The sequence below is a fragment of the Electrona antarctica genome (assembly GCF_951216825.1).
Source record: "Electrona antarctica genome assembly, chromosome: 5".
NCBI classification, from domain to species: Eukaryota; Metazoa; Chordata; class Actinopteri; order Myctophiformes; family Myctophidae; genus Electrona; species Electrona antarctica.
Genome location: NC_136810.1, coordinates 2,424,003 through 2,445,914, shown reverse-complemented (window position 1 = coordinate 2,445,914; position 21,912 = coordinate 2,424,003). Strand labels below are relative to the sequence as shown.

Here is a 21,912-nt window from a genome sequence, read left to right as displayed (position 1 = left end):
AATGTGTCTAACTCTGAACAGAAGTACAAGGAACAAGAACAAGATTTGTTACACACTGTATGAAGACAACTTCCGTCCAGGTTCCAAGCGATCTTTTATTACACTGTAGAATGCAACCAAACAGAATACAACACAGTCTTGGATTACAATGGGTTTCGCTGTTGCTTCTTGCAAGCATATGCTATATCTGAGCTAACTTCCTGCTAAACAAGAAAGTAGATTCACAAATGCCTTAGGCCTCACTCAGACCTTTACTGCATTGCTGTATGCTTGTTGGATGAATGTTGTGTAGTGTCATGGCCGCCCCAATGTATTTCCAATGGGAGTCACATGGTTTGACACAACATTTGCGTTGTATGAGGGGGAGGGGCGCAGTCGAAACACAGCCGAAAGCCATACAACAGCTTGTAGTCCAAAATGTGGACTACAAACCATGTGACTTCCATTGGAAATGCATTGGGGCGGCCATGACACTACACAACATTCATCCAACAAGCATACTGCAATGCAATGTGTTCTTTGAGCAGGGCCTGGCTGGAAACAAGTTCTTGAGCTTAGCCCAGATACCCTGGGTAAATATAGATTTCATTTCATTTCATTTCATTTCATTGCAGTAAAGGTCTGAGTGAGGCCTTACAATGTAAGCACAAAAGACCTACAGGCAAATACATGAATTATGGATACAGAAAATAACCTTTAAATTACTTGTAAATATAGAACATGAAATGTGATTGAATTCAATGAATTGTAAATGTACTCTAGAACATGAAATGTGACTTGTATATATCCAGCAACAATTGTACTGAGACATATAGAACAAGAAATTGTACTTGTACAAGTACAAGTACAATAAATTCAAATTAGAGGGAAATAGGGGTAAAATAAGTGGTTGCTCAACAAAAAACTAAAATACCGGTACTCGTATCGTTACTTGGTATCGGCAAGTACTCAAAAGTAATCTGAAAAAATCACACCCGTGTGAACTGAGTGGTGTAAGGTCTTATATAGCCTGATCAGCTGTGGTCTGATGTAATGTCTGATGTAATGAAATCACACCCGGGTGAACTGGGTGACCGTAGCAACCATGCTCATTTTTTACGCACAGACAGACAGACAGACAGACAGACAGACTAACAAAGCCAGTTGTAGGAGTGGTTTACACCACTCAAAAAATCTAATAAAATGATCATCGTACTGTAGTTATCATATTATTAGCGAGTACATACATACAGTAGATACAGTAGATACTGTAATAATAACGCCTGCTGGGGCTACACAGCAAAATGTGTGAGTGAAAAACGGTGTAAAGAAATCTCTGTTACACTCTGATACCAATTAACACCAGATTGTGGTGTTGTGTGTCTGTTATCAGCAGGATGTGGATATTATTTCTGAACCTTCTCTCTCTCTCTCTCTCTCTCTCTCTCTCTCTCTCTCTCTCTCCCCCCCCCCCCCCCCCCCCCCCTCTGTCCCCCCCCCCCCCCCCCCCCTCTGTCCCCCAGGACTTTAACTCCACCCTGAAGAGCCTGCTGTCTGAGTGGTTTTCTGTAGGTCTGCTGCGACTGGAGAGGATAACCTGGCAGTCTCCCTGCGAGCTGCTGCAGAAGATCAGCCAGTAATGATGCACCCACCTCACTGCTCTCCTCTCCTCTCCTCTCCTCTCCTCTCCTCTCCTCTCCTCTCCTCTCCTCTCCCCTCACATGCACCATAATGCAGTGGTCCCCAAAGTGGGGTCCGGGGACCCCCAGGGGTCCTTGAGGGAGTTCCAGGGGGTCCCCAGCTAAATGATAGTTTAGAACCAAATGGAATCCAAAGGATAGTATACGCACATCTCTAAAAAAACGTTCAGATGCTGAACAAAAAGATACGTACAGGAGAATAATAAGGGAAAATTAGCTTAAGTTGTGGCAAATCTGGAAAAAAAATGCTTACCACTAGCTTTCTTCACAGATGTGTTCATAAAGGTGTCTACTATCACAGAAAAATGTGTTCCAAGCCAACTCCCTTGGGAAACTTTGTGGGAGCCAATCAAAGTGGGGGTACGCGGAGGGCCTAGGCCAGGGGTGCCCAAAAGGTAGATCGTGATCTACCAGTAGATCACAAAGGCTGTGCAGGTAGACCACATGACATGACCCTAACATATATATAAAAAAGGAATCTGCCACTTGAATTCAGGTGACTTGATTGATTGATATGAAAAAGGGCCTCTTACTCAAACCCACGATGAAATACTTTGTTTTGTGTTGCGCACAAATATCAGTAGCATTACAAAGTTTTATAGGGAAAAAAGCCCTAGCAATTTCATTTCCCCCCTCCTCTATTTCCCATTCCAAGTGTGTTTGTCTTATATGCAACGCCAACACCATTATTCCAAAGCCCCCTCAGGTACATTCTTTTCATATTGTTTTTGTGTAGGCCTATAGATCTTGTTGAGCTGGTCATTTTGAAAGTAACTCTCAAGTCAAAAAAGTGTGGGCACCTCTGGCCTAGGATAACAGCAGGACATTTTAAAATTGGCCAATATGAGCTTGTGAGGTGTGTAAATAGGGTTTTTTTGTGGTGCTGAATCTGTCCCAACCATTCATTTTCAGTAAAATGACTTCTGGCCATACAATAGGCCATGCCTGCTTTTGTATGTCTTTCTTATTCTGAAAAGAATAAATCAGCTAAAGATTGTTGTTTTGTCCATCTACTTCTCTTTCAACAGTTAGTTTCACTTAAGATCCATTTGTGATATATTAATGATCTCTATATTTTAATATAGAGATCCCACACGCACGCACGCACAACACACACACACACACGCACACGCACAACACACAAACAGAAAATAAAACACCTTAGACATCCATTGACATAATGAATATCATGGCATATTAGTTATTATGCATGTCTGGGACATATGAAAGCAGACAATGTCATGGCCAGGGAGTCATTTTTACTGAAAGGTAGTGGCTGGAACGGATTCAGCACCCCCAAAAAACCCTTTACACACCTCACAAGCTCATATTGGCCAATTTGACATTGTTTAGCATTTATTATAGGCCCTCCGGGTACTCCAACTTTGATTGGCTCCCACAAAGTTTCCTTGGAACAACATTTTCTGTGATAGTAGACACCTTTATGAACACATCTGTGAAGAAAGCTAGTGGTAAGCATTTTTTTCCAGATTTGCCACAACTTAAGCTAATTTTCCCTAACTAGAAGGAGAGAATGTCCGCACACCTTATGGGTCTTCGTCAGGTAACTGACGTCAGTTTCCAGTGGGAGCTACTCAACAGTGTGTGGACATTCTCTCCTCCTAGAACCAAATGGACCCTTATGGGTCTGTAACTCTGAGTTAGGGTCCGTTTGGTTCCATTTGTACACTCTCAGAGTTAAATTAACATTGGTTTTACAATATAAATTGGGGGTCCCAGAGATATAAATGCCATTAAATGGGGATCCGTTAGCCTAATGCATGTCAAACTGGGGGTCCTTGAAATTAAACGGGTTGAGAATCACTGCTAGAGCCGTACGCATCTTCTCTTATGGGGGTCCCTGGCATATCTTTTCAAAAGGGGGTCTGCGGGGCTGATTGGTGTCAATTTGGGGGTCCTTGACATGAAAAGGTTTGGGAACCACTGAGTCTGACATATACTCTATTACCCATAATGCATCAAATAATGTATATCGTCGCTGTCTGGTGGAAAGCTACTTTTCAGGAAATTGGTTAAATATGTCATATAATTTTGTCAAATATTTATTATACCCACAGACACACTTAACCCATTTTGACCTGATATCAGATTCTAAAAAATGTCTTCTAAATCCTTACAGTTTTCTGAAAAAGCTATGTTTCTATGTCGTTCTTTGATTTTTTTTAAATAGCAGACCTACAAGCTCGTAGCGCGCCACTCGGTGCCGCGCTATGAGCTTGTAGATCTGCTATTTTTCAATAGCTAAAGCATAACATAATGCTTAAAACACCAAAAGGGGTTCCCGCCCACAATGGGTTAAAACACACTTTCACACTGTTTCCAAAATATCAGATCTACAGTACGAGCTCACAGCGTGTTGCCATGTGACGCGTCGTATACTGTAGCTTGCAGATCTACTAGTGTTTTCACTACATTTGTGTGACACTCTTATGTCGATTTTATTTACGTCGGCATTAATTCACGAAACGAAATACAGACATTACAAAATAATTTGAAATACAAAGATACAGGTAGACCTGTAACAATTATTATAATCCCCTAAGCGCAATTATTTGAGATAATCGCAATTATTTTTGCATAATCATCATAATCGTTTCCAAATGTTCATACATTTTCAAACATTTTCAGTTCTACAAGCTTAAGGCTCATTCATAGTCTGGATTTTCGGTGGTGAGGTGACCACCGCTCTGGTGGTGAGCTGACCACCGGAGCTGAAATAACGTTGAGCGGTGGTGAGTAAAAACAGAGAGAAGGGCTGGAGCGGTGGCGGTGGTTTGCTCCTCACCGCGGCTCAGTGACGTCATGTTGTAGTTTGGTGGTCACCTCAACACCGAAAATCCGGACTATGTATGAGCCTTTACAACACGCCATGAAGTGTCAACAAGTTGTTCATGTTCATATACTATACATATAAAGTATACATGAAGTAAATGTGTCATATACGCCCTGTGTAATGTGTTATTATTAAGCCTGAAAGGCAAACGGAAATAAAGATTGTATTCATAATGTTCAAAGTCCAATGCCAAGAACACAATTAAATCAGTTTAATTCAATTAAATCGTCAAACTTAAAGTTTGTAATCCTGACAGCCTCTAGATACAGGGTTTTATCTGCCTGATGACAGCAGCAATATGATAGTTCACATTCAGTTCATCAGTTTATTTTATTTATAGTACAAAATCACCCCAATGGGTCTCTGTGCACTTTACAGCATTAATACATCAAAAAACTAATCAAAGACACAAATAGCATAGCAATAAAAAACATAGTAAAACATTGTAAAATGTGGACCACAGCTATATGGATCATACTGATTAAAACTAGGCGGAACCGTATAGTGTATAGAAAAAAAGGTGTGTTTTTAGCCTCGACCTAAATATGTCCAGGGAGTTTGCATTTCTGACATCCTAGCATTTCTGTTTGCATTTCTGACATCCTAGCATTTCTGTTTGCATTTCTGACATCCTAGCATTTCTGTTTGCATTTCTGACATCCTAGCATTTCTGTTTGCATTTCTAACATCCTAGCATTTCTGTTTGCATTTCTGACATCCTAGCATTTCTGTTTGCATTTCTGACATCCTAGCATTTCTGTTTGCATTTCTGACATCCTAGCATTTCTGTTTGCATTTCTAACATCCTAGCATTTCTGTTTGCATTTCTGACATCCTAGCATTTCTGTTTGCATTTCTGACATCCTAGCATTTCTGTTTGCATTTCTGACATCCTAGCATTTCTGTTTGCATTTCTGACATCCTAGCATTTCTGTTTGCATTTCTAACATCCTAGCATTTCTGTTTGCATTTCTGACATCCTAGCATTTCTGTTTGCATTTCTGACATCCTAGCATTTCTGTTTGCATTTCTGACATCCTAGCATTTCTGTTTGCATTTCTAACATCCTAGCATTTCTGTTTGCATTTCTGACATCCTAGCATTTCTGTTTGCATTTCTGACATCCTAGCATTTCTGTTTGCATTTCTGACATCCTAGACATCCTAGCGTCTCTCTCTCTCTCCAATGCGTCTCCAGGTACGAAGCGGTGCATCCGGTGAGAAACTGGACCGACATCAAGCGGCGGGTCGGGCCGTACCGGCGCTGCTACACCTTCACACACGCCTCCATGCCGGGAGAACCCCTGGTGGTCCTTCATGTGGCGCTGACCGACGACATCTCTGACAACATCCAGGTCAGAGAGCCAGTCTCATTGGGCTGCGTGGGCCATATGTGACCAGATTTGACTGAGAGACTGCCATCGCGCAAATTCCAGCTTTTCACCAGAGGAGAAATACTTTCGTTTTTTTTTGTTTTTTCCCCAAAATGAGTTAATAGCACAGGCAGACTTCACATACTAGAGCATGTCTGAAATAAGTGGCAGAGCTAAATTCAACATGTAAATATGAAATAAATGCTTAAACATGTAGCTAGGTGTAATGCTAGAGACCACAGAAGACATGTAAATATGAAATAAATGCTTAAACATGTAGCTAGGTGTAATGCTAGAGACCACAGAAGTGAACCTTTCAAGCCTGTTTTCTCAACTCGCTGTTTTTTTAAGACATTACTCTATAAGCCATATCTCCACATGGTGGGTCAAACTGAACAACCAATATGTCAATTTTAAGCTATGATTCCCTGCTTTCATATGACATGAAAAAACGAAAATTCTAAACAATCCAATGGCAGTCTCTCAGTCAAATGTGGTAACATATGAAGGGGTGGTCCTGCATGTGGCGCTCACAGAGGACATCTCTGATAACATCCAGGTCTCATTGGGCTCCATATGCTCCATATGAGGTGCATATAATGGTCCCGACGTACTAACAGTCTGCCATGCAACAGTCTGTCTGTCACATGCATGGCTGGTTTTAGACGGTAACCTGTGGTGTTTTAAGCATTATGTTATGCTTTAGCTATTGAAAAATAGCAGATCTGAATTTTTTTTTGAAAAATCAGGAAAATGTGGTGCAAATCTTTGAATGTATATTCTGAGAGTGAACGTTTTTAACTCAAATATTTGCTTCCCTGGTCCCTGGAACAACATATTTTCAGATGGGGGTCGGCGGCCAATTTCATATAATTTCTGGGATCCTTGACATGAAAATGTTTGAGAACCACTGATATATAAACATAGGGTTAAAACTGTCAGGATTTAGAAGACTTTTTGTAGAATCGTCCTCTGATCTAAATGGGTTCAAGTAGCGTTACCCACTGTTTTGACCTGAGGACTACTTATTATTAATAGCAGTGCTGGCATTACAATGGTTTGACCTGAGGACTACTTACTATTAATATCAGTGCTGGCATTACAATGGTTTGACCTGAGGACTACTTACTATTAATAGCAGTGCTGGCATTACAATGGTTTGACCTGAGGACTACTTACTATTAATAGCAGTGCTGGCATTACAATGGTTTGACCTGAGGACTACTTACTATTAATAGCAGTGCTGGCATTACAATGGTTTGACCTGAGGACTACTTACTATTAATAGCAGTGCTGGCATTACAATGGTTTGACCTGAGGACTACTTACTATTAATAGCAGTGCTGGCATTACAATGGTTTGACCTGAGGACTACTTCCTATTAATAGCACTGCTGGCATTACAATGGTTTGACCTGAGGACTTCCTACTATTAATAGCAGTGCTGGCATTACAATGGTTTGACCTGAGGACTACTTCCTATTAATAGCACTGCTGGCATTACAATGGTTTGACCTGAGGACTTCCTACTATTAATAGCAGTGCTGGCATTACAATGGTTTGACCTGAGGACTACTTCCTATTAATAGCACTGCTGGCATTACAATGGTTTGACCTGAGGACTACTTACTATTAATATCAGTGCTGGCATTACAATGGTTTGACCTGAGGACTACTTACTATTAATAGCAGTGCTGGCATTACGATGGTTTGACCTGAGGACTACTTACTATTAATAGCAGTGCTGGCATTACAATGGTTTGACCTGAGGACTACTTACTATTAATGTCAGTGCTGGCATTACAATGGTTTGCCTGCTATAGAATAATGTGACGGAGCTGAAAGGCTGTTCTTCATGTGAGTCAATCATCAAGTTGCCTTCATTCAAAGTGTCGGATGCCAAAAAGAGGAGGAGATTTGTGATGTATTTTAATACATTTGCTTAGGGGTCAGTCTACCTGCCTTTGTGAGTGATCTACTGTTTTGGGCACCAGATCATTTAAAGAGCATTGAGTGAAGTTCATGGTATTATTATTATATAGCTTATCTTTATGAACCACATGAATCCTACCATCCCTATTCTGGGCATGATGTCATAATGGAAGAACATTCGCTGAAAATGTCAGACTTTTAAATTAAGCTGCTACCATTTACAAACATTTAGAAAGCCCCACTAAGGTTTTGAAAACACAAATCCTTTCGGTATCGGGTCGGGTACGGTCGCCCCTTTTCCATCTCACCCCACTACTCTACCTAGCTGTAAATAACAAACATAATTCATGTTGGTGATTATATAAAAGGTATTAAGGTATTATAATGTTAGTATTATCATATTAATTTATCATTATTAAGTTCACTCTGTATATCCACAGGCATAATAGCATGAGGATGCCATTGCAAAACATGGGCTACATGGAAGAAATGTGTTTAATAAAACGAAATTAACTGCTAGAAGGTCCTAAATTAACTTAATTAAGCAGTCACCGTCTTGTTGTCCTTTCTTCATTTTACAGAGTATAGAGATCGACTACTATAAATCTGTATACAAGATAATTTCAGATTTCAGAGAGGGAGGGACTAGATTAACTGTTAACTACATTAAAACATTTCGAGTTGGTAAAGGGGCGAGTTGGTAAAGGGGCGAGTCGTCTGGTATTCATCTTTTCTTATGGGCGACACAACTCTTTTGGTCTGCTGCCTAATGCATATCAATTTATCTGAGGTTCCCAAACTTCTCCGTGTCAAGGAACCCCAAATCAACATTTATTAGGCCACGGACCCCCCATTTTAAAACATATGCCAGTGACCCCCGATAAGGGAGGATTTGTACGGCTGTAGCAGTGATTCCGAAACATATTAGTTTCACACGCATTATGCTACGGACCCCCGATGTAATGGCATTTCTATCTCTGGGACCCCCAATTTATATTGTAAAACCACTGTTAATTTAACTCTTGAGAGTGTACAAATGGACACTCTCAGAGTTACAGACCCATAAGGGTCCATTTGGTTCCTAACTATCTCTAATTGAGCTATAGGTACCCCCTGGAACTCCCTCAAGTACCCCTACTTTGAGTACCACTGCTCTAAGGCAGAGTTGGTTTTCAGGCAGGCTGCATTTAAACCTGTCTACACGTCACGACTCAACACATGTGTTTTCTCCCCTCCTGTTCCTGGCAGACTATCGTCCGTGAGTTCGCCACCCTGGACTCTGAGGAGGATGTCACTAAAATCAACACGGCCATCTTCTACTCCATCACCTCCACCCAGGCAGGCCTCCAGGGGGTGGAGCTGGGCAACTATCTCATCAAGAGGGTCGTCCGAGAACTACAGGTGGGTGGATGGATGGGTGGGTGGGTGGATGGGTGGATGGGTGGGTAGGTGGGTGGGTGGATGCATGGGTGGATGGATGGATGCATGGAGAGATGGATGGATGGGTGGGTGGATGCATGGATGGATGGCCTACAGGGGGTGGAGCTGGGAAACTACCTCATCAAGAGGGTTGTACGAGAACTACAGGTGGGTGGGTGGATGCATGGATCGATGGCCTACAGGGGGTGGAGCTGGGAAACTACCTCATCAAGAGGGTTGTACGAGAACTACAGGTGGGTGGGTGGGTGGATGGATCGATGGCCTACAGGGGGCGAGAACTCCAGGTGGGTGGGTGGGTGGATGGATGGGTGGGTGCGTGGATGGATGGATGGGTGGGTGGGTGGATGGATGGGTGGGTGGGTGGATGGATGGATGGATGGGTGGGTGGGTGGGTGGATGGATGGATGGGTGGGTGGGTGGGTGGGTGGATGGATGGATGGATGGATGGATGGGAGAGAGAGAGAGTGTGTGTTCTGGTATCAAACTATACTCGACACCAAACAACAGTTCCCATTATGCACGGCCCATTTAACAATCATATTATTGTAATTAGTAAAAATGCATTAATATTTTCATCACTTTTAATGTTGCAGCTGCTGTACGTGGAGATGGTTTTAATGACCTCATGTCCTGCTGAGTAGCTTTGCTGGTAATTCTAATACATCAGTTAATGTATGTTTTGTCAAGTCATTGTATTGGGAGTAAAAATAGACCATTTGCCTCCTGAGAAGTAGAAGAGTGGAAGAATAATGTATGACATGGAAATACTAAAGCAAAGAAATATACTACACAGGCTGTGTGTGACGACAAATTAACCATTTTATTGCCATCTACGTTTATAAACAGTATCACTTTGCTATACTGTAGGTCAAGGTTGACATAAGACCAGTGATAAAAGTCTTGTGTCTGTTGTAATAATAGCCATAAAATGTTAAGTGTTGGAGGGGTCCTTTTCAGATAGTGATAATAACAGTTTTCCAGCTCAGAATGGGCCTTTGATTGGTGACTACAAGTGACATTAATCATGCATGATCTCTCCACGTCTCGACTATGACGGCTACAGTAGTCTGTTAACTTTTTGACAGAACACATTGGCAATAGCGTGGCGTGCCGTGGAGTGAGTTTGAGGGAGAACCAACAGTGGAATGCCACCTGGAGGCCGACTTTTGCAAAATATCTTTTTTTTATAATACTCCTACGATTTTTTTCCCATGCAAAATAAATCGCTACACAGTATCTCTATAGTCATGTGATTAATTAGACTAGATTGATATTGATATTTTTTGCAGGAACAAAATGCCCCAAATCATGAACGCAGAGTACGATTTCCGTTGCAATTTTGGCACATTGGCCTATTATAGTGCCACCAGGAGGCCACAATAAGCTACCTGACCTGGTGGAGCCCTGTGCTCCGAGGAGCACTTTTTCTAGTTTTAAGTATAAAGTTGTGAAATTATGTCTGTTATTTTGCATAATCTGACCTGTGCATCATTTTGTTCACGAAGCCCAAAAGCCAAACAGAAATTTAAATTGTCTTCCAAATGTTCAATGACAGAAACGCAATTATATCGTTAATCATCAAATAAATAATCATGACAGTCCTACTGTAGAGCGTCGCAGTCCCTTCCATGGCCCGGAACAGATGTTCCCATATTCTTTTCTCCATAGACGTTTCAGAAAGTATTTATTTAACTCATTTTGGGGCGGGAACCCCTTTTGGTGTTAGCATTATGTTATGCTTTAGCTATTGAAAAATAGCAGTAGATGTAGATGTAGTCGACTAAAATCTTATGCTATTTATCAGAGTGGTTTTACTCTGAGTTGTAACGTCCACTCTGTCTCTGGTGAGCTTCCAGACCAGAGGGTTTTACTCTGAGTTGTAACGTCCACTCTGTCTCTGGTGAGCTTCCAGACCAGAGGGTTTTACTCTGAGTTGTAACGTCCACTCTGTCTCTGGTGAGCTTCCAGACCAGAGGGTTTTACTCTGAGTTGTAACGTCCACTCTGTCTCTGGTGAGCTTCCAGACCAGAGGGTTTTACTCTGAGTTGTAACGTCCACTCTGTCTCTGGTGAGCTTCCAGACCAGAGGGTTTTACTCTGAGTTGTAACGTCCACTCTGTCTCTGGTGAGCTTCCAGACCAGAGTGGTTTTACTCTGAGTTGTAACGTCCACTCTGTCTCTGCTGAGCTTCCAGATCTGAGTGGTTTTACTCTGAGTTGTAACGTCCACTCTGTCTCTGGTGAGCTTCCAGACCAGAGTGGTTTTACTCTGAGTTGTAACGTCCACTCTGTCTCTGGTGAGCTTCCAGACCAGATGCCCAGATGGCAAAGAATCAGGAAACCTTTGGGGGAAAATCATGTTTTCTTTGGAATGTGCTTCAAAAGTGTTGCTTTTTGCTTTCTGTCTCTGGCAGATATTACATGGACGTCGCCCCAACACACGCATGCACACGTGCACGCACACACAGTCACACACGCACGCACAGTCTCACACACGCACACACACACACACACACACACACACACACACACACACACATTTATGACACACAGATTATGTGCTTCAAAAGTGTTGCTTTTTGCTTTTTGTCCCTGGCAGATATTACATGGACGTCGCTCCAACACACACACAGTCGCACGCACACACACACACACACACACACACACACACACACACACACACACACACACACACACACACACACACACACACACACACACACACACACACATTGATGACACACAGCTTATGTGCTTCAAAAGTTTTGCTTTCTGTCCCTGGCAGTTTGTGTGGATATTACATTACATGGACGTCGCTCCAACACATGCATGCACATGCACACACACACACACACTCACACACACACACACACACGCACGCACACGCACATGTAGTATATTTCTTTGCTTTAGTATTTCCATGTCATACATTATTCTTCCACTCTTCTACTTCTCAGGAGGCAAATGGTCTATTTTTACTCCCAAAACAGTTACTTGACAGATATAGATTTATTTTAATACAAAACATACATTAACTGATAGATTATGATGTATTAGAATTACAAGCAAAGCTACTCAGCAGGACATGAGGTCATTAAAACCAGCTCCACGTACACCAGCTGCAACATTAAAAGTGATGAAAATATTAATGCATTTTTACTAATTACAATAATATGATTGTTAAATGGGCCGTGCATAATGGGAACTGTTATATTTGGTATAGTGTTGAGTATAGTTTGATATCAAGAATACTTTAGTGGTTTTTAATACTCGAGGAACATTTTGAGTTTTTCCACCACCGACACACACATGCACGCACGCGCACACACACACACACACACACACACACACACACACACACACACACACACACACACACACACACACACACACACACACAGTCAGTCCGACTACTTCCCCAGAAAACTAAATCTCTCTTGCAATAAAAAATGCGAATCCCCTCAATAAGCACAGAAGAGTCCTCGAATGTCAGGCCTCTCCAGGTAGCACTTGTTAATCCATTCTGAACGGGAACCCCTTTTGGTGTTTCAAGCATTATGTTATACTTTAGCTATTGAAAAATAGCAGATCTACAAGCTCATAGCGCGGCACCGAGTGCCACGCTACGAGCTTGTAGGTCTGCTATTTTTGAAAAATCGCGCAAATCTTTGAATATATATTCTTTCAGAGCGAATGTTTTTAACTCAAATCTTTGCTTCGGGGAGGTCCCTGGAACTACATATTTTCAGATGGGGTTTGGCGGCCAATTACACATATTTTTGGGGGTCCTTGACATGAAAATGTTTGAGAACCATAGAATCATAGGGTTTTTCATAAAAACTGGTCTGCTATTTTGAAAACTCTAAGAACCACTGACATAGAAACATAGCTTTGTCAGAAAACTGTCAGGATTTAGAAGACATTTGTAGAATCGTCCGCAGGTCTAAATGGGTTAAATGACTGGAACATTGAACAGAACATCAAAAGCCAATCCATGTGACAGCTGGGAAATAGCTTTTTCTAGTGCGTGCTCATGAAAATCCAGCCCGACCCCCGTTTGGTTATATTTCACTCAGTCATTCGAGTCATACTGGAGTGTTCTGAGAGGCTGCTGCTGCCTGGAGGCTTTTCATTTATTGGCATTTTTTATGATGGCGATACGGCGTTCAATAACCTCCTGAAGATATTACTTTTCTGTTTACACCGTTTGATCTGTTTTCTTGTGTTTTGCTGTGGTATTCGTTTGTGCTGATATGATAGCCGTGGCTATTTTGTACTTGTGTGTTGGCCCAAAGTACTTGGCCAATAGACAGATTGCAGATGCTATCACAAATTCCTCCTTAAATGGTAAATGGTGCATTTATATAGCCCCTTTATCCAAGGCGCTTTACATAGATGCGTGTGCATTACATTCACCCATTCATACACCGATTGCAGCGGAAGCCATGCAAGGTGCCAACCAGCACATCGGGAGCAATTTGGGGTTCAGTTTCTTGCCCAAGGACACTTTGACATGTAGACAGGAGGAGCCGGGATTCGAACCGCCGACCCATGGATCATTGGACGACCTGCTCTACCTCCTGAGCCACAGTCGCCCACAGTTGAAAACGGCCTCCCCCCTGGCCAGCTGGGGCGCCTGATGGAGGGGAAAGGAACTGTGACCACATTTGACTGAGGGACTGCCATTGGATTTTTTTTAATTTTGTTTTTTCATGCCATATGAAAGCAGGGAATCATAGCTTCAAATTGACATATTGGTTGTTCAGTTTGACCCTCCAGTTTTGGAGATATGGCTTATAGAGTAATGTCTTGCAGAAAACAGCGAGTTGAGAAAACAGGCTTGAAAGGTTCACTTCTGTGGTCTCTAACATTACACCTAGCTACATGTTTAAGCATTTATTTCATATTTACATGTCGATTTCAGCTCTGACACTTATTTCAGACACGCTCTAGTGTGTGAAGAGTCTGTCTGTGCTATTAACTCATTTTGAAAAAAAAAAAAAAGTTTTTCTCCTCTGGTGAAAAGCTGGAATGTGCGCGATGGCAGGCTCTCAGTCAAATCTGGTCACAGGTTGGAATAACGTGTTCCTTCCACGCGCTACGTTGAACCAGGGAAACTCCCCCCTGTCAGGTGTAAAGGAGCGACTTGGACACTCAGGCATGAAGGAAGCATGAGTTCAAGTCCGTTGCTCTCCCCATGTCCCCCATATATGGGGACTAGGTTGGTAGAGGGTGTGTAGAGCCCAGGATCACATTAGATAATTGACACAGGGGTGAAAAATGGGTTACAAAATCGTGGGATAAAAAATCTTCCTTGAAAGATGCGATATCTTCGTGTTGCTTCTGTCCTGTCGGGGAGGGAGGATTCAGAACTTTCCATGCTCCAGAGTGTGATCTGTGTTCAGACAGAGGCCCTGGCTGGCACTCTGACAGGACTTTATTCTGTGGTAAAGGTGAAGAGAGGCCACTTCAGTGACGGACGGATTCTTAAGGAGGACGAGAAAAGGTCAGGGGATTTGATTTAGGGGGTGGGCAGAGTTGGTCTTTGTGGATTAGGACCCTGAGGGGGCCTCGTTCTGACACATACCTGGCTCTATCTCCTTCCCTCTTAATTCTTCCTGATATCGCTGCCTAGTGCTCAGTACAATGTTATCTAGGAGCGTACACCCAGCGTACACCCAGGCCAATGTCCAGCTCTATTCATTCCTCCTTCAATACCTTCCGTCTCCCTGTCTAACAGTCACCTGACCTGAATCATTACATGATCTTCACATATTTCTTTTGTTATCCCATCCTGGGCGGGAACCCCTTTTGGTGTTTTAAGCATTATGTTATATAGCAGATCTACGAGCTTGTAGATCTGCTATTTTTGGAAAAAAAACGTGAAAATGTGGCGCAAATCTTTGAATATATATTCTTTCAGAGCGAACGTTTTTAACTCAAATCTTTGCTTCTTGGGGGGGGGGGGGAACAACATATTTTCAGATGGGGGTCTGCGGCCAAATACAGATAATTCTGGGGGTCATGAAAAAGGATGAGTACCACTGACATAGAAACAAAGGTATTTCAGAAAACGTTCTTTTTTTAAATTTCGACATCAGCCCTAAATAGGTTATGCCTCCGCCGGTGGAGAGCTGCCGTGCACGCTGCCTGGACACCTAGATTGTCTGTCAGTCCATCCATCTATCCGTCCATCTTGACATTGTTGAACCCGATTTCTCAGGAAGGCCTTCAGGGAATTTCATGACATTTTGGCACAAACACCCACTTGGACTCACGGATGAATGGACTAGAAGTTAGGCGAAGGTCAAAGGTCAAGGTCACTGTGATGTACACAGCAACTGCAGGGTAAAAAAAAGCAATCTAGGGTTTCTTTGTGTGTGTTTTCTCTCATTTCTCCTAATCTCTTCCATGTCAATCTCTTCCATGTGTACTGTTGTGGTTTCTGTCGCTCCCAGCACTACTAGTCAGGGGGTATTAATAAAATCTGTGAATACATTTCTTACCAAGAATGTTCTTCACCAATGTGTTTGTAAAGGTGTCTACTAACATATCCCACATTGGTTTATATTCAACCACCCTAGGGGAATTGTTGACAGCTGCTGAAAGTTGGGGTATATAGAACACCACGTGCCTCCGATGCATATGGTCGCTTTTGGGCAGAAAAACCTCGTATCAGATTCTAACATTTTGTTTGTTTTGTAAATGTAATGCTGCCGCAGCGTCACACAAAAAGTATCAGAAGTATCAGATGTTTTGAGCTTGTAGATTTACTACTTTTGCAACAATCCTGAAAAGTAGGCGGTGGCTCAGGGGTAGAGTGGCCACTAGGGGGTGGCGGTGGCTCAGGGGTAGAGTGGCTGGATGGTTAACCGCAAGGTTGCCAGTTCAAACCCTGTGGGCTCGAAGTTAGTGTCGAAGTGTCCTTGAGCAAGACACTGAACCCCTAATTGCTCCTGATGTGCTGGTTGGTGCCTTGCATGGTTTCTTCCGCTGTGTGTGTGTGTGTGTGTGTGTGTGTGTGTGTGTGTGTGTGTGTGTGTGTGTGTGTGTGTGTGTGTGTGTGTGTGTGTGTGTGTGTGTGTGTGTGTGTGTGTGTGTGTGTGTGTGTGTGTGTGTGTGTGTGTGTGTGTGTGTGTGTGTGTGTGTGTGTGAATTGATGCACAATCTATGTAAATAAAGCGCCTTGGATAAAGGCGCTTTATAAATGCACCATTTACCATTTAACAGTTTTGGACATATGAGGTTAATTTCCACCCGACAAGAGACGATGTGGAGTCACCTCACCTCTCTGCTTCCTTTCACCTGACGGCACAGCGTTTTGTGGGGAGAGTGTCTCACACAGAGCTCCATGGTCACCTCTCTGCTTCTGTTCACCTGACGGCACAGCGTTTTGTGGGGAGAGTGTCCCACACAGAGCTCCATGGTCATCTCTCCTCTTTTCACCTGACGGCACAGCGTTTTGTGGTGGAGAGTGTCTCACACAGAGCTCCGTGGTCATCTCTCCTCTTTTCACCTGACGGCACAGCGTTTTGTGGTGGAGAGTGTCTCACACAGAGCTCCGTGGTCATCTCTCCTCTTTTCACCTGACGGCACAGCGTTTTGTAGAGAGAGTGTCCCACACAGAGCTCCATGGTCATCTCTCCTCTTTTCACCTGACGGCACAGCGTTTTGTGGAGAGAGTGTCTCACACAGAGCTCCATGGTCATCTCTCCTCTTTTCACCTGACGGCACAGCGTTGTGTGGTGGAGAGTGTCTCACACAGAGCTCAGTGGCCATCTCTCCTCCAGATCCACCTCCCTCCCCGCTGAGCAAGGCTGCCCCAGTGAACAATTACTTTTTGGGTCACTAGTGCAGCGACAAGGACACATTCCCTCAGCGACTTCCCTTCCCGTCCCACACACACACACACACACACACACACACACACACAAACACCACCCAGTGTGTTCATTGGAGCGCCTGGCTGAGCCGCATGAGGCACCTCTGTTGGACATCGGGGATTGTTTTGACCTCCCAAGCCCACCCAGACACCAAACACCAGACATTTCAAGATGTAAACCTGACGAGTGCCGACATGTTTTCCTTAGAACTACTATAGGGCTGCAACTACTTTCTTTGCGATTACTCTATCGATTACTTTTTTGGTTAATTGAATGCATGGGTCGAGAAGGCTTTTTAGAGGTTCGGGCTAGAGTTCTGTTCTAGCGATTACGTTTTCGATTAGTTGGATAGTCGACACACACAGCTCTGTGTGCACACAGGAGTAAAGGCTGGAATGGGGAAATGGATCCAATGGTTAAAGAGCAACAGCTATGAAGAAGCTACATTTTGAGTAGCCTATGTCTAGAAGAGGGGAAGTACTCAAGACCACATTGTCTTTCCTAAACTGTCAAGTCACACCAAAGGTTCTCTCATGACACTTTACCTTCATAGTCCGGTGGCTTAGTGCAGGGGTTTTCAACCTGTGGGCCGCGACCCCCCGGGGGGGTCACCAAATTATTTTGGGGGGTCCCCAAATTATTATTATTATTATTTTTTGCAACTGAATGGCTGGAAAAGAGAAATGAAGAGTTTACATATAGTACACATAGTACATGCATAAACTTTCCTTAATGATTATATCTGGTTTCAGTATTTATTCATGATGTATTTTCACTATTATTATGGTTATTGTAGCGGTCAATTTGTATTGGGGGTGGGGAGGGGGGCGGGGCGGGGGTCACGAGACATGGCCAAAGCATTTCTGGGGGTCCCCGGCCAAAACGTTGAGAACCCCTGGCTTAGTGAAAGGATAGTGTAATTGTGGATAAAAGCGTCATTTTTTTGCATGATGTTTCGTTATGGTCAGTTATTGAATTGTAGCCTAGGAGCCCTTATCAAATATCTATTTTAAATATCAAATTGCAAGACTATCATTCATTATCAATGAAGTATGTGAAAGTCTGCCTAGCAGGCATGTGGCCCACCAACACACCCAAGCCATCAAGTCATTCCTTCTCCACAGAACTACAGTATATGGGTGGGTTAAGGAAGAAGGGTCATGGGTGCCAGTTTGGCTGACCATTCCAGAGGTTTCCAGAGCTCTCAGAGAGCTGATCAGATGCACCTGTAAAGGTGACTGTAGTACCTGCAAATGCAGCAATGCAAATTTGGACTGTTCCCCACTTTGCAAATGCAATTGTGCCACAGCTAGACAGAATGAACAGCTCTATAACTATGATGCATATTCATTTGTATTCTTCATTGCAATAAAGGTGTTATTGATGTCATGTTCTGTGACTTTAATAATGTCAAAATAAGTCAACTTTATCATATTTGGAAATAATCTGATCATTTTATGTTGTATAATAGTCTGAAAAATACTAGGCTTCACATATTTCATTGATATTGATAGTCTTGCAACTTGAAATAGATTTAAAATAGATATTTGACAAGGGCTCCTGGGCTAAAATCCTTTACTATGTCCTAAAGAAGCCTCATACAACACGTGGCGCTTTTATCCCCAAGTGCACTATTCTCCTAAAAAAGTGCACTAAGCCTCCGGACTAATAGAGCAGGTCAAAGGGGGATGGCTGCACACGCAGACCCGACACACCAACGGAATGACATGCGGAAACAGCGGTCGGACATGCGGTCGAACATGCGCTGCTCCCGTGTTTGCGGTTATGGTTAGGTTAGGGTTTGAGGTATAGGGTGTCAGTCTAATGACAGTCAGACCAATAGTTGGAACTAAAGCCTGTACCCGTCAAGGGACTATTATATACAATCACCCTCGTGAACATGAACACGCACTGGACGAAGAAACCTGGAGCAGAACCACCTGGCTCTATAGGTGGGTGGCCATCCACCTGGAGCAGAACCACCTGGCTCTATAGGTGGGTGGCCATCTACCTGGAGCAGAACCACCTGGCTCTATAGGTGGGTGGCCATCCACCTGGAGCAGAACCACCTGGCTCTATAGGTGGGTGGCCATCTACCTGGAGCAGAACCACCTGGCTCTATAGGTGGGTGGCCATCCACCTGGAGCAGAACCACCTGGCTCTATAGGTGGGTGGCCATCCACCTGGAGCAGAACCACCTGGCTCTATAGGTGGGTGGCCATCCACCTGGAGCAGAACCACCTGGCTCTATAGGTGGGTGGCCATCCACCTGGAGCAGAACCACCTGGCTCTATAGGTGGGTGGCCATCTACCTGGAGCAGAACCACCTGGCTCTATAGGTGGGTGGCCATCCACCTGGAGCAGAACCACCTGGCTCTATAGGTGGGTGGCCATCTACCTGGAGCAGAACCACCTGGCTCTATAGGTGGGTGGCCATCCACCTGGAGCAGAACCACCTGGCTCTATAGGTGGGTGGCCATCCACCTGGAGCAGAACCACCTGGCTCTATAGGTGGGTGGCCATCCACCCTGACCTGGAGCAGAACCACCTGGCTCTATAGGTGGGTGGCCATCTACCTGGAGCAGAACCACCTGGCTCTATAGGTGGGTGGCCATCCACCCTGACCTGGAGCAGAACCACCTGGCTCTATAGGTGGGTGGCCATCTACCTGGAGCAGAACCACCTGGCTCTATAGGTGGGTGGCCATCCACCCTGACCTGGAGCAGAACCACCTGGCTCTATAGGTGGGTGGCCATCTACCTGGAGCAGAACCACCTGGCTCTATAGGTGAGTGGCCATCCACCTGGAGCAGAACCACCTGGCTCTATAGGTGGGTGGCCATCCACCTGGAGCAGAACCACCTGGCTCTATAGGTGGGTGGCCATCCACCCTGACCTGGAGCAGAACCACCTGGCTCTATAGGTGGGTGGCCATCTACCTGGAGCAGAACCACCTGGCTCTATAGGTGAGTGGCCATCCACCTGGAGCAGAACCACCTGGCTCTATAGGTGGGTGGCCATCCACCTGGAGCAGAACCACCTGGCTCTATAGGTGGGTGGCCATCCACCCTGACCTGGAGCAGAACCACCTGGCTCTATAGGTGGGTGGCCATCTACCTGGAGCAGAACCACCTGGCTCTATAGGTGAGTGGCCATCCACCTGGAGCAGAACCACCTGGCTCTATAGGTGGGTGGCCATCCACCTGGAGCAGAACCACCTGGCTCTATAGGTGGGTGGCCATCCACCCTGACCTGGAGCAGAACCACCTGGCTCTATAGGTGGGTGGCCATCTACCTGGAGCAGAACCACCTGGCTCTATAGGTGGGTGGCCATCCACCTGGAGCAGAACCACCTGGCTCTATAGGTGGGTGGCCATCCACCTGGAGCAGAACCACCTGGCTCTATAGGTGAGTGGCCATCCACCTGGAGCAGAACCACCTGGCTCTATAGGTGGGTGGCCATCCACCTGGAGCAGAACCACCTGGCTCTATAGGTGGGTGGCCATCCACCTGGAGCAGAACCACCTGGCTCTATAGGTGGGTGGCCATCCACCTGGAGCAGAACCACCTGGCTCTATAGGTGGGTGGCCATCCACCTGGAGCAGAACCACCTGGCTCTATAGGTGGGTGGCCATCTACCTGGAGCAGAACCACCTGGCTCTATAGGTGGGTGGCCATCCACCTGGAGCAGAACCACCTGGCTCTATAGGTGGGTGGCCATCCACCTGGAGCAGAACCACCTGGCTCTATAGGTGGGTGGCCATCCACCCTGACCCAGAAGCTGGCTCTAGGGTGGGTGGCCATCCACCCTGACCGCTTGGATTGAGAGATGACTGAGTGAGAGAGACAGAGAGAGAGAGACAGACAAACAGAGATTGTATACACACACACACACACACATGAAGGGAAGGAAAGATAGATGGATGGAAGGGAAGGAAGGAGGGGCAGACAGATGGCAATGAGTCTCTCGGGGGGGGGGGGGGGGGGGGGGGGGGGGGGGGTAGCCCTTCACTCATCCGCTCTCCAAGCTGCTCTGTCACTTATCTAAGCGGAACGAGGGTACTTGGCGAGCGAGGAAGGTGAGCGGGTGAAAGTGATCTCACGGCGCCATGAGAGGGACGGGGGGAATAAAAAAGAAGGTTGGGGCGGATGCAACGAGAGAGAGAGGGAGAGGGAGAGGGAGAGAGGGAGAGGGAGGGAGAGAGGGAGAGGGAGGGAGGGAGAGAGGGAGAGGGAGGGAGGGAGAGGGGGAGAGGGAGAGGGAGGGAGAGAGGGAGAGGGAGAGGGAGAGGGAGGGAGAGAGGGAGAGGGAGAGGGAGAGGGAGGGAGGGAGAGGGGGAGAGGGGGAGGGAGAGAGAAGAGAGAGAGAGGCTGTGGGTTCTAGTGAGGTCTGGAACAGTATTCCGAGGAGGTGAAGGTGATTTCTATGCTTCCAGAGGAAGGGAACGGTGATAAGGGAGACGGAGGCAGAGACTCCACTCTGTGTCTACTGGGAGATTGAGAATGATGGGGTTGATGTTCTCACTGCTCTGTGCCTGAGCGCTGCCACGCAATCACAAGAAATGTGTTTTATCAGGGCTGCGATTTTTTTTTTATACATATATATTTTTGCCATGAATCGAGCGTGTTTATATTTACAATTAACTAAATCAATTAGACTGATTAACCTGATTAAGCCCTTTTTTATTTAGTCATTAAGAAATGGTGATTTCCGGTATTCAATTATTTTCCGATTTTCTGTAAAAACTAAATTATT

General features: G+C 44.8%; 1 protein-coding gene across 1 annotated transcript in view; it reads left to right on the top strand.

Moving 5' to 3' along the window:
- The window catches only part of mlycd (malonyl-CoA decarboxylase), a 77,096-nt gene that overhangs the window by 30,984 nt on the left and 24,200 nt on the right, over positions 1-21,912 (top strand). The window contains exons 2-4 of the mRNA XM_079502145.1: positions 1,503-1,615; positions 5,731-5,887; positions 9,085-9,237. Of these exons, the coding sequence (XP_079358271.1) occupies positions 1,503-1,615; positions 5,731-5,887; positions 9,085-9,237 (423 nt within the window). The remainder of the gene's footprint in view (positions 1-1,502; positions 1,616-5,730; positions 5,888-9,084; positions 9,238-21,912) is intronic.